The sequence below is a fragment of the Pan paniscus genome, chromosome 23 (genome assembly GCF_029289425.2).
Source record: "Pan paniscus chromosome 23, NHGRI_mPanPan1-v2.0_pri, whole genome shotgun sequence".
In the NCBI taxonomy this organism is placed as follows: Eukaryota; Metazoa; Chordata; class Mammalia; order Primates; family Hominidae; genus Pan; species Pan paniscus.
The window spans coordinates 56,485,292-56,497,602 of record NC_085927.1 but is presented as its reverse complement, the minus strand read 5'-3'; the positions used below and the strand labels follow the sequence as shown (position 1 = coordinate 56,497,602).

The 12,311-nt window shown below is 59.9% G+C and overlaps 1 protein-coding gene across 7 annotated transcripts in view; it reads right to left on the bottom strand.

The window, feature by feature from the left end:
* The window catches only part of GRAMD4 (GRAM domain containing 4), a 140,511-nt gene that overhangs the window by 53,928 nt on the left and 74,272 nt on the right, over nucleotides 1–12,311 (bottom strand). For 6 of the 7 annotated variants that reach the window (XM_055106052.2, XM_055106053.2, XM_063603159.1 and 3 more), the window contains exon 4: nucleotides 376–496. In XM_055106052.2, coding sequence (XP_054962027.1) covers nucleotides 376–496 — 121 coding nt within the window. Of the gene's footprint in view, nucleotides 1–375; nucleotides 497–8,049; nucleotides 8,179–12,311 lie in introns of those variants that run through there. The other variant, XM_063603160.1, reaches the window with a different exon arrangement.

Here is a 12,311-nt window from a genome sequence, read left to right as displayed (position 1 = left end):
AAGCACAGAATGGGGTCACCAGCAGGCCGGGATCAGAGCCATGAGGTGGCTCTGGGGCTCTGCAGGCCCTATGCCAAGCCTCTCTTCAGTTGGCCTGGCCCCAGGCCTGGGGGCTGGCAGGAGCACCTGTGCACCCTTTTCCAGACCGCCAGAGGCACAGGAAGATGACACATTCCCAAGACCACAGCTCATGCAGGCACAGGCAGGACCTATACCTGGGCAGTCAGAGCCGGGCCCACCCTCACACTCAGGCCTCTCCAGGGCCAAGAATGATGCTGCCAAGACGCTATGGGTGCAGCAGAGGACGGTGGGGCGGGTGGGGTGGGGGGTTGGGGCAGCCGCACACAGGCCAGGGCCCCGAGGAAGGCGCGGTACCTGGCCTTCAGCACCTCCTGCACCTTCTGCTCCAGCTCCATCCGCCGCTGCCGCTCCCGGTCCAGCTCCTGCCGCAGCATCTCCGCGTTGGTTTCTTCTCGCAGCTTCCGGAGCTCCTCCTCTATGGGGGAGAGAACGGCCAGGTGACCATCACTCATGTCCACGCGACCCCCTGACTCTGGGATGCTGGGGCAGGGGTGCCTGACTCAGAAACAGCAGAGGGGTCTCTGCTCCGTAAGCGGACCTGAGCACCTGACCTTCCTCCAGGGTGCGGGGCGCTCACAGCAGGACATGAACTGGTCCCCATCCAGCCCTTCCTCCTGGGCAGGAGCTAGTAACGGGGCTCCTCTTACATGACTGGGGCAAGAGGTGCGTGAAGCAAGGGTGTGAATTTCCTCACTATGCTTCATAACAGTGCAACACAGAACACAAAAGCCATTTCACCAAGCACCGCCACGCTGAGGACACCTGCGGAAAGGACGCTGACCGCACCCGGCCAGCCCACCACACCCACCCAGCGCCTCCATGTGCTGGGTGAGGTTCTGGGATGCGTCGGCAGCAGAGCAAAGGCCCTGGGCCAGCGGGGACAGCCCACAGCTCAAGGTGGCCAGGGGGCCTGAGAAGAGCACGGGGCAGGCTGGACACAGGGCTGCTCTGGGAAAGCCTCGGGAGAAGGTGAGTTCTGAGTCAAGGCCTGGAGGGAACACAGCGAGGCCACAGACCCTGGGAAAGAGCATCCAGGCAGAGGGAGGAGGCAGGGTCAGAGGTCAGAGGTCGGAGAGACTGGAAGACTGAGGATGGAAGGGGCCAGGAGCCAGGGAGTGCAGGCAGCCTCTGGAAGTCAGGACACTTCTACCACTTGAAGACAGGAGATACGGGGACCCGGCCTCTCTCCCACTTCCTCTGCCCCATCCCTGCCTCTTCCTCCTAAAACCAACAGCGCTGGGTCACCTAAGGGCAAGCCTGAGGCCCTCGCTTCTCCCCCACTGCCCTCCCAGGGCCTGGCACAGGCTCCACGCATGAAGAACAAGAGCAACAGACCGATGAGAGCAGAGAGCCGGCACCTGTGGACGCCCACAGGTCCTCGGTCCTTCTCAGAGGCCTGGGCCACTGACAAGACCCTGCCCAGGTGCTCCCCTCCCCAGCCCATCCACCCTCCTCTGTGTGGTGTCCCCTGCCCAGCCCAACCCTGTCTCCTTGACAGGCTCAGGCAGGTGGCCCCAGGGCCAAGGTCACGGTTAAGTTCAGGTGGAACAATGCTGGTTTACGGGGCAGCAGTGGCTTGCAGAACCCAGCTGAGGGTGACCTAAGTGCTGTCTCTCCCCAGAAGGCTGCCTGGCTGTGGCCTATGGTGGCTGAGGGCTGGCTGTGGCCTATGGTGGCTGAGGGCTGGCTGTGGCCTATGGTGGCTGAGGGCTGGCTGTGGCCTATGGTGGCTGAGGGTCCAGATCAGTCAGCCTCGACTTCAACTGCACAGACCACACTGACCATGGGGCGGACACGCTGAGACCTTATAAAATGGCAATGGCAGCAGGAGAAGCGCGTTTGCTGGAGTCCCAGGAGATATTCCTGAGACAAAGGAACGTGGCTGATGAATTCACCCAGGTTCTTGGGCAGGGCCAGCAGCCAGACCCCACCAGTGTGAGGCAGGAACCCTTGGGGGTCTGGCCAGCAGCCCAAGGCTGAAGGCAGGCTTCTAAGCCTGGAAGTTTCTTTCTGGGTAGGGTGGGAGTGACCCCAGTAGCTTCCTTTCCTGTCCTGGACACCTCACCACATGACTTGGGGCCACAGGGCCATACCTAAGACTCCAAAACTGGGGCCAAGGGCAGTATGACAGCCTCAGGCCCCAGTCCCAGCCAATGTCCAGGAGTAGCCATACAGAAACAGCAGGGGGCCGTGCCCAGGCAGGGAGCAGCCGCGGGTGGACTAGGGTCAGCACACCTTCCTGCCCGGCAGCCACAGGCTCACGGTACCCAAAAGGGAAGAGACAGGCACCTGCATCTCACCAGCCCCACTCCCACTGGGGGTGCTGGATGCTGTTACTCGCTGTTACTAACCAGAGAGAAAATATTCGGATTTACCAAGGGCCAGGATCCACTTGCCCAGTGTGGGTGCTGGAGCTCTGCCCTGCTCCCCGGCCCGCTGGGATCGGCCCTTCTCCAAGCATGGTTTCAGTGTCCTTCAGCATCCTGGACTCCCAAGAGCCCCCCAGGGCAGCTGAGCTGGCCTGGAGAAGACCCTCCCCGTGGAGGCTGGGGTGGGGGGCACTGGGCCTGTCCCTGCGGGCTGCCTGGTCTCATCAGACTGGTTCCCTCCAGAGCTCCCCCTCCCCGCCCCGCCTCCGTTCTGGGGAGAAGCGTCTGGCCCTGGCACGGCTACTTTTCTCTGCGGACCGAGGTCCCCGACCCACTGACATGGCCAGGTTCCCCCACCTGGCAGAGCATTAGCTGAAGCCGGTGCCTCCCCAGGGCTCGGGACAAGCTGCGAGGTACCAAGTGCTCAGTCCCGGAGCTGAGCAAAGGCGGGGTCAGAAGGGAGGCAGGTGGCCTCTGCCTAGGGCCTTGGGGAGGCTTCTGAGTCAGAATCAGGGGCAGGGTCCAGCCCGGCCTGGGGCTCCAATTCAGAGCAGCAGGAAGGAGGCGGCAGGAGCAGCAGGGCCTCTGACCCAGTGCTGTGGGGGACACGTCTCCAGGGCTGAGGGAGCTACCCCCCAGCCCTCTCTGGGCGGCCGGCTGGCTCCTTTACAGCAGAGGGGAGCAGTGCCAGCCACATTTGGGCGGGGCCCTTAACCCCCTACACGTCTGGGGTTCTTTCTTCCAAGATCCCAGATCCATCCACTCTGCTGGTCTCTCAGCTGCCCCAGCCCCATCCCCATGTTCTTAACCGGCCTCCCAGCTCCTCGCACACCCTCCCGTCCGGCTCCAAGCTGAGGTCCAAGGCTGCTTGTAAAGCACAAGCCAGACCTTGTTGCTTTCCCGCTTAGAACTCCTCACCGGGCTGGCAATGAATCCAACTTCCCAGCTTGAAGCTCCCTCCCGAGGCCCCCACCCACTCCCAGCCTCAGTGCCCTCCACACCACCCCTCATCTTTGCTTTTTGGGCTTAAGCCACAGAGACCTGCTTTTAGGTCCTCAAATGTCCAGAAAATATTCAGATTTGCCGAGGGTCGGGCCTGCCCCAGGACCTTTGCATGTGCTGGCCCTGCTCCCGAGGAAGCTTCTCTTCTGCCCTCCAGGGTAAGCTGTCCCTCAGCCTCAGTCCTGACCCCAATACCACTTCCCCGAGTGACTTCCCCAACAGCCCCATCTGGCGTAGCCTTCTGTCATCTTCTCTCACGGGTCCTGCTCTTTCCTCTTGGGGACATGATTCCCACTCCGTGTGCTGGGTGGGGATTCCCAGAAATGGCACACAACCTCCTGGTACAGTGTGACATTTCCAGGCCTCCATTACCTGCAGGCCTCCCTGACTTGTGCCCAACACACCCCACAGGTTCTGGAGGAGGGACCATCCCTGGTGTCACCATCTGTTCTGGCCCCAAGACCCAGCCTGGCCCAAGGAGAAGCCAGCAAGATGTGGGGAAGGGAGAGTGGTTGGGAGGGGAGCTTGGCCAGTTCTCACACAGTGCGTCTAGCAGGGAGGGCAGATGCGCTGACCAGCGGGCCGTGCACGGAGTGGAGGCAGGCGGGGACTTGGGAATTCGGTGTCACAGCCCTAACACGGGGATCAGTCCACAAACCCCACCCCCTGCAGGGACCTCCACCCAGCCCCTTGCCAACCTTGCATGTGGCACGAGCACCCAGCCCCCCGCCCTCGTGGAGCCACTTGAGGGCCGGCTCTGGCACACCTTCGTCAGAAATACTCAAGTAATCATCACACGCCGGCCTCTGCCAAGGCGCCGGGACACCACCATGAACAGAGGGGACAACACCCTGCCCTGAGAGGGTGCCTGGGTGGGTCCCCAAGAGCAGCATGGAGCATGTGAACCCACTGCGTGAGCCCGGGCTGGCCCTGAAGCCCTTGGTGGGCGGGTCCATGCCCCAAGGCAGGAGGAGCCTGGGGACCCTTCCTCCGATGGGTCACACGCCCACAGAGAGCCAGGAGAGCCTGGACATCTTGGCCCACCTGAGATGGATGCTGCCCTCCCACCCAACCCCCCAGCCACCTCCAACAGACCCGATTCTCAGCCTCCTGGCCCCTCTTTCGGTGTGCCTGGCATACAGAAGGGGCTTAATCAAGGCTCACTGGATAAGCGAAGGAAGGAACCAAGTGCCCCATCAGCCGGTGTTTCTCCCTAAAGGGAGCGTCCGCCTGGCTCAGTCCCGAATTCGGAGCCAGCTGGGGAGGGTTCAGAGACAGCCACGGGGTGTTTCCATCTCATGCCTCTGTCTTCATGTTGTGGCAGTGACTCTATCGCGTGGGAACACAGAGGTGAGACAAGTTACACTGGGCAGGCTTGCTCCCGGCGGGCCTCTTGGGCGGAGTAGGCCAAGGCGGGAAGGCGCAGGTACTTTCCCAGGTTAACTCCTAGTACCCACACGTCACCTCCTCTGATCTTGGCCCTGTCAAGGTCAAGGCAGCCCACATGCCTCTCCATCCATAGGTCAGAGAAGCACTTTGGCCCCTCCCTGCACGGGTAACAGGAAACCACATTTTCCTAAATGGGGCTGCCCCCTACGCCCCTTCCTGGAGTCACTAAGCTGTGAAAGGGCAGCAGCCAGCCGGGTTCCACCACGCGGCAGAGCATTGGCCAAAGCTTGGGCCAAGGTGGCCAGTCCCAGCCCAGGGACGGATGTGGATGGATGCGGACACAGGTCCCTCCTGGAGCCTGGGATGCCGTGTCGTGCCTGCCTGTGTGAAAAAGCACATTCACAAGCCTGGGTTCAGAGGTCAAAGGGGCCTCAGGCAGCCGCCCCTCTTTCCACCCTGGACCTCCTGGGGTCAGGCTCTCTGCAGAGCCCTGACAAATGTGAACGCCAGAGCCCGGCCATCTTCACTGCTCAGAGCCCAGAGGACGCCATGTGAACGCCAGAGCCCCGCCATGCTCGCTGCTCAGAGCCCAAAGGATGCCTGGCTCCCGGGTCAGCGGGCGGCATGGCCCCCTCAGCCTTGCAGACAGGGCTCCTCGGACAGCATGGCAAATCAGCCTGTCCCAGCTTCCGGAAGAGCCATGAGGCTTCCCACCTTTGCCCAGTGTCGTTCCTGATGGTACAAAGACAGCTAAGTAAACGAAACTGGCCGGAGCGTCTGACCGCTGCTCTCCCATGAGTCCTTCCTATCTCTGAGCACACGGCTCCCTGCAAGGCCAAGCTGCTGTCTCTCCCGAAACTGAAATGATGATCACACGCCCCACGACTCCATCGCACTGGCCTGCCTCCTGCCCACCAGCGACACATTCAGGTCAACTGCAGTGTGCCGAGCACAGCTGTATCTTTCCACAGGACAAAGGCAATGCAAATCCCCCATCATCAATTTTTCTTTCTCTTTCCCGAGTAAGAAAAGAAACAGGAGGGCCGATTTCCAGCCCGGAGCAAACTACTGAGCTGCTATTCACACGGCAGACTCCTCTCGTCCAGCCCCGGCCCCCGTCCAGGCACCGAAAATCTGCAGCTGCTGCCGAGGCTCTGGGTTCCCTCGGCCTCCGGAGTGGGCCTCCTTGTGCCCCGAGCTGCTCACAGACACTGAGGACGCCAGGCTGCCCTACCCACAGGCCTCCCTGCCCTGCAGGTCAGGGCCAAGGTGTCCTGTAGGGTGGGGGTGGGAGCGAGGCCACACACAGGGCAGGCCACGGAGCCCCTTGGTGACCTCTGCATTTGTTTCCCATGGCTCACCACCAACACAGCGGCTTAAAACAACACAAACGTATTCTCTTACAGTTCTGGGGTCAGAAGTCCAACCTGGGTCTCCCTGGGCTGAGGTCATGGCGTGGGCAGGGCTGTTCCTTCTGCAGCCTCCGGGAAGGGGGAGACCCATTTCCTGCCTTTCCAGCTTCCTGAGGCCCCTGTGCTCCTTGGCTTGTGGCCCCCAGGGAGCAATGACGTCACTGTGACCTCTAACCCCACCCTCACATGGCCTCCTCTGACTTTCCTGCCGTCTCCTTCTCAGAACCTTTGTGATGACTGTGCGCCCCCAGATAATCCAGAACCATCTCCACCAAAGGTCTGCGACTCATCCACATCTACAAAGTCCCTTCTGCCATGGGAGGCCACATTCACAGGCTGGGGGGACATGGACACTCTGTGGGGCCATGAGTGTGCCAACCACACTCTCCCTCGAGACAATCGTGTCAAGCAAAGGAACCAAGTGCCTAGGCAGGCTGGGACAGTCCTCTTCCTTCCACCTGGACCGGCGTGGACTTTCCTGCCCCTGGCAGTCCTTGGGTTATAAAACCACTGGAAGCCCTCCTTTGGTGGGTCCAGGAGCCCTAAAGGAGTACAGCGTCCCTGGCAGCCCCTAGCTCCGTCTCTCTCCTCCACACCTCCAGCTCCGCCCTCAAAGGCACCCGAAGCAGGATTCCCCAGTGCCGCCACGAAGGCGGCCCCACCAGAAAAGTGCACACCGAGCCTCTCTAAACCCCCGCAGTGAACAGCACGGATGGAGGGGGTGTTCCAGAGTCACCCACGTGGCCCACAAATGCATGACCTGCCACAGCGCATCCTAATGGCAGCACGGGGCACCTGCTCTCCCAAGACCCCCTGCACCTGTCTGGGCACAGACATGTGCAAGACGTGTGTGAGCAGAGTCCAGGTGGCAGCCATACACGCCGCACAGGGATGGGAGGCTGCCCGGGTGCACCAGGATGCGCGTGATATCACACCTGCCGGGGGCCAAGTCACAGGTGGAGACCCAGGGATAGGAGCCATGGCCCGCAACATCAGACCAGAAAGTCACGGCCCTGCAGCAGCAGAGAAGCCACATCAGAGGCCACAGCTTGTGCAGATCCCGTGGCACTGTTTCCAGCCCAGTGAGCTGCGCCTCTTCCAGGGTCGAGGGCCAGCCGAAATAGGCTGAGTGCACAGCAGACCTGGTCACAGCAGCCACCAAATGGCAAGGAACCCAGTGGGAGGCCAGGGGCCCAAAATGCCTGCTCAAGGAGTGAGTCGGACCCTAGAACCTAAGTCCCAAGGGAGCTCCTGGAAAGAGAAATCTGTGCCTGCCTCATGAGTTCTCATCCAGGGGTCTGCTCCCCCGATGCCTAGGAAGGCACATCAGCCGTCTCACTGTCAGGAAGGAAAGCGAGATGGCCCGGGTACGTGGCACACAGGGAAACCAGGATGGCTACCCGATGGGCCAGGGCCTGCCCCCACTCCAACCTATCACAAGAGCCACCGGGCAGAAAAATATGTCGAGGAGAGGGGAAGATGGAAGGAGGCCCAGGGGACACTCTGCATGCCCAGAGGGACTCTCAGACCCACAGGCGTCTTTGCAGTCAGGGGTCAAGCTCTAGCGCAAGGTTTAGGGACGCTCACAAGGATGAGTGACTCTGGTCCTGCAGGCAGCCCCACCCACTTCCAGTCAGCACCAGCCACCACTCTCCAAGGAATGAAGCAGAATCAGCCACAGACTAGGAGCCCCCGGGACAGGACAAGAGCCTGGCATGGCGACACATGGCACATAGAAATCGCCCCCCCAGAGGCTAAAGGAAGCCCTGGGACAGCCAGGCTGGTTGTGCACCCACCTGCTCCAGCCTTCATGCCTCCCCAGCGTCTGCGAGGAGAAGGGCAGGGACAACCACCTCACTGGTCCCTCCGGGGCAACCCCCAGAACGTTCTCTGATGAGTGAACGGCCACCCTGATTTGAGGGGAGGCAAAGGAGATGCGTCGGCTCAGGCCTACGCAGGCCCAGACTGTGGGGCTGAGGCCCGGCCGTCCACCCAGCCTGAATGCTCAGCCCTCCACCCAGCCTCAACACTCAGCCCTCCACCCAGCCTCCACGCCCAGCCCTCCACCCAGCCTCGACGCCCATCCTTCCACCCAGCCTCGACGCCCAGCCTTCCACCCAGCCTCGACGCCCAGCCCTCCACCCAGCCTCAATGCTCAGCCCTCCTCCCAGCCTTGACGCCCAGCCCTCCACCCAGCCTCAACACTCAGCCCTCCTCCCAGCCTCAACACTCAGCCCTCCACCCAGCCTCGACGCCCAGCCCTCCACCCAGCCTCGACGCCCAGCCCTCCTCCCAGCCTCGACACCCAGCCCTCCACCCAGCCTCAACACTCAGCCCTCCTACCAGCCTTGACGCCCAGCCCTCCACCCAGCCTCGACGCCCAGCCCTCCACCCAGCCTCGACGCCCAGCCCTCCACCCAGCCTCGACGCTCAGCCCTCCACCCAGCCTCGACACTCAGCCCTCCACCCAGCCTCGACGCCCAGCCCTCCACCCAGCCTCGACGCCCAGCCCTCCACCCAGCCTCCACACTCAGCCCTCCTCCCAGCCTCGACACTCAGCCCTCCTCCCAGCCTCGACGCCCAGCCCTCCTCCCAGCCTCGACACTCAGCCCTCCACCCAGCCTCGACACTCAGCCCTCCACCCAGCCTCGACACTCAGCCCTCCTCCCAGCCTCGACGCCCAGCCCTCCTCCCAGCCTCGACGCTCAGCCCTCCTCCCAGCCTCAATGCTCAGCCCTCCACCCAGCCTCGACACTCAGCCCTCCTCCCAGCCTTGACGCCCAGCCCTCCTCCCAGCCTCGACACTCAGCCCTCCACCCAGCCTCGACACCCAGCGCACAGGGAAGTTGCTGGGAGGAAGGAAAGCAGTTCTGCGGCTATTTTTAAACCTGTAAAAGTAGATCTCTCAGGCAGGAGTCCTCTTGGCACACGACTGATTCAACAGGCCCAGCCTCACCCAAAAATAAAAATCAAGTGATAATCTTTAAATAAAACTCCTTCCCACCAGGCCAGGGGCGCGAACTCAGGATCCACCCAAAAAGCTGCTCCTGGCCTGGCGGAGGCCCGCATCCCCGGAGGCCCGCACACCCAGAGGCCCCACCTGGCCACCTCCCCCGGACTCTCACCTGAACTCTCCCAGCCCAATTCAGCCCTCCCGCCATCACCACAGGAACTTTCTAGAAGACAGGCACTCCCTCCATCGAATCACCAGGCTGCAAGTTACACTGCGGAGCCCAGAGTACGGCTTCATCTACAGCCACCAGCACAGAGGCAGCCCTTTTAACCCCTTCCTCCCGTGGCCCTCCCTGCTCAGGGAAAACAGAGAATTCCAAGAAATGCCTCGCTTTTATTGTGAAGTTTTGCCTGCATTTTCTCCCTAACATTTATTTATTGCGGTGTCATTTACCGCTATGTGCAGAGATAATGTTTACTGAACGATCAACTGTCAACACTGTCTTGGCTGGTAACCAGGAAGGAGCAAGCTTCCAAGCCCATCACATCCTAATGTTGAAGGCTGCTGCGCACATAGCTGGCCGACCACCGTTTTAGGTACATTTCAGGACACCAATGCAGGATCTAAGGTGGACAGATAATGTACTGACATTTTTACCACGTCAAATAAGAACTAGGATCCCAGCCAGGGTTTTCACCCAGAGCAGCTGGTTTTCAGAAACCGACGCCTGCCTCTCCCTGTGAGAGGCACGCGGCATCTGACAGCCTGTGGGCTGGACTCTGGGGCTCCGGCCCAGCACAGAGCCAGGAGAGGCGTGTGCTCGACAGCACGTGCCATCCCTCGCCCCCACAACCTCCCTTTCCAACCAAGCGCTTGGCACCCAGCAGCCAAGCCCTCCAGGCCCCCAGTCCCTTTCCACAGCAACAGGCTCTCTGCCAAGCACCTGCTCCCTGCTGAGTGTGGGCTAGGGGCAATCAGGGACACTCCCCAACTCCAGTTCCAGCTGGTGACTCTAGGCCCCAAAGCACTAGGAAGCAAAGGTGGCACAGATAAAACTGCATCTGGGACCAAACACCAGACAGAATGGGAGCAAGGTGGTGCATCTGGAGCTCTGGAAGGTGGCCAGTAAGGCCTTAAAGTATATGCAAAAGAGCATGCCTAGTGGAGGAAACGGCCTATTAGTTCATTTGTCTACCTATCTATCCATCCATCCATCCATCCATCCATCCATCCATGCATCCATCAATCATTTACCCACCCATTACCTAATCTACCCATTCGTTTGCCTTCTCATTGATGCATCCATCTATCCAATCATCCATCCATCTATCCACCCACATGTCCATCCATCCACACATCCACTCACCCACCCATCTAACCATCCCTTCTCCCATTCACCCACCCATCTATCTACTCACCCATCCATCCATTCATCCATCCATCCACTCACCCATCCATCCATCCATCCACTCATCCATCCATCCATCCATCCACCCATTCACCCATCCATCTACCCAGCCCTCTGCCATTCACCCACCCATCTATCCATCCACTCACCCATCCATCCATCCATCCATCCATCCACTCACTTGTCTGTTCATCAACCCATCCATCCATCCAACATTTACCCACCCATTTACCTAATCTACCTATTCGTTTGCCTACTCACTGATCCATCCATCCATCCACTCACCCATCCATCCATCTACATGTCCACTCATCCATCCATTTATCCATCCACCCATCCATCTTTCCAGCAATGCATCCATCTACCCATCCACCCACCCGTCCACCCATCTACCTATCCACTTACCCACAGCCATCCATCCATCCATATAGACATACATAAAGTTGTGCGCTGAGCATCCAGTAGCTGCCAGGCTCTGGGCCCAGACCCTTGGAAATCACAGATAAGGCAGCAGCTACCTTTACTCCCTCCCATATGACTCCAGTTGGTAGATGAATATGACAAATAAGGGTCTCCTTACAGAGCTGGGACATCAGGACATGCCAACTGCTGCACCAGTACTCTCCATGTGCCACGAGAGAGCCCATCCCTGCCATGTAGCCTCATCTACAGATGAGGTGCAGAGGATGGGAAGGCTTGCTGGCCTGGGGAATGTCTCACCCACTGCACGCAGGACCTTGGCTGTGAGGCCAGGGAGCTGGGATGTGTTCAGCAGGGCGGGACGCAGTGACTAGAGAGGTCACAGAGGTGGGCAGTGGTTCCCGACTTAACACTTCCCATGGAATTCAACACAGGCATCATCCAAAACACCTGTCAGACGACAATGCTGGACCCAGGACCTGCAGCCGTTGCAAAACACACAGGCAGGTGTGTTCAGGCTCCCTCTCTGACTTCATCCCAGCCCCTGGGGGCAGCAGGGAGGAGGCCCCCCACTGGCAGGATCAGGGGTTTCTCCTTTGAGGTGTGAGCTCCAGGGACAGGACAGGCCAGGAACTCGGTGTGGTAGGGTCAGCTCACCCCTGTACTCAAAGATCTGTCCTGGGCAATGAAGTATCCCAGGGCCAAACATCCACAATGTGTAATTAAAGAGCAGACAGGTGTTCATGGGGCAATGGAGGTGATGGAGAAACAGGGATTGGGGGCCAACTTCATTTTTTCCTAGGGAAATTCCATATAATATAGACACGCCGCTGTATCAGTGCCACCTGTCTTCATCTTCTGCCTGTCTGCTCCCTTCTGTAGGTCTGGGTCACCCACTCATAGTCGTCACTTATTAAACATGTCACTCTAGGGCAGAACCAGACCAACCCAGTGTCTGGCCCTGGAAGTCTGATATGGTTTGGCTGTGTCCCCACCCAAATCTCATCTTGAATTCCCAAGTGTTGTGGGAGGGGCCCCGTGGGAGGTAATTAAAACACGGGGGCAGGTCTCTCCTGTGCTGTTCTTGTGATCATGAAGGAGTCTCACGAGATCTGATGGTTTTATAAGGGGGAGTTTCCCTGCACAAGCTCTCTCTTTGCCTGCTGCTATCTGGTAAGATGTGACTTGCTCCTCCTTGCCTTCCGCCATGATTGTGAGGCCTCCCCAGCCATGTGGAACTGTGAGTCCATTAAACCGCTTTTGTTTGTAAAGCGCCC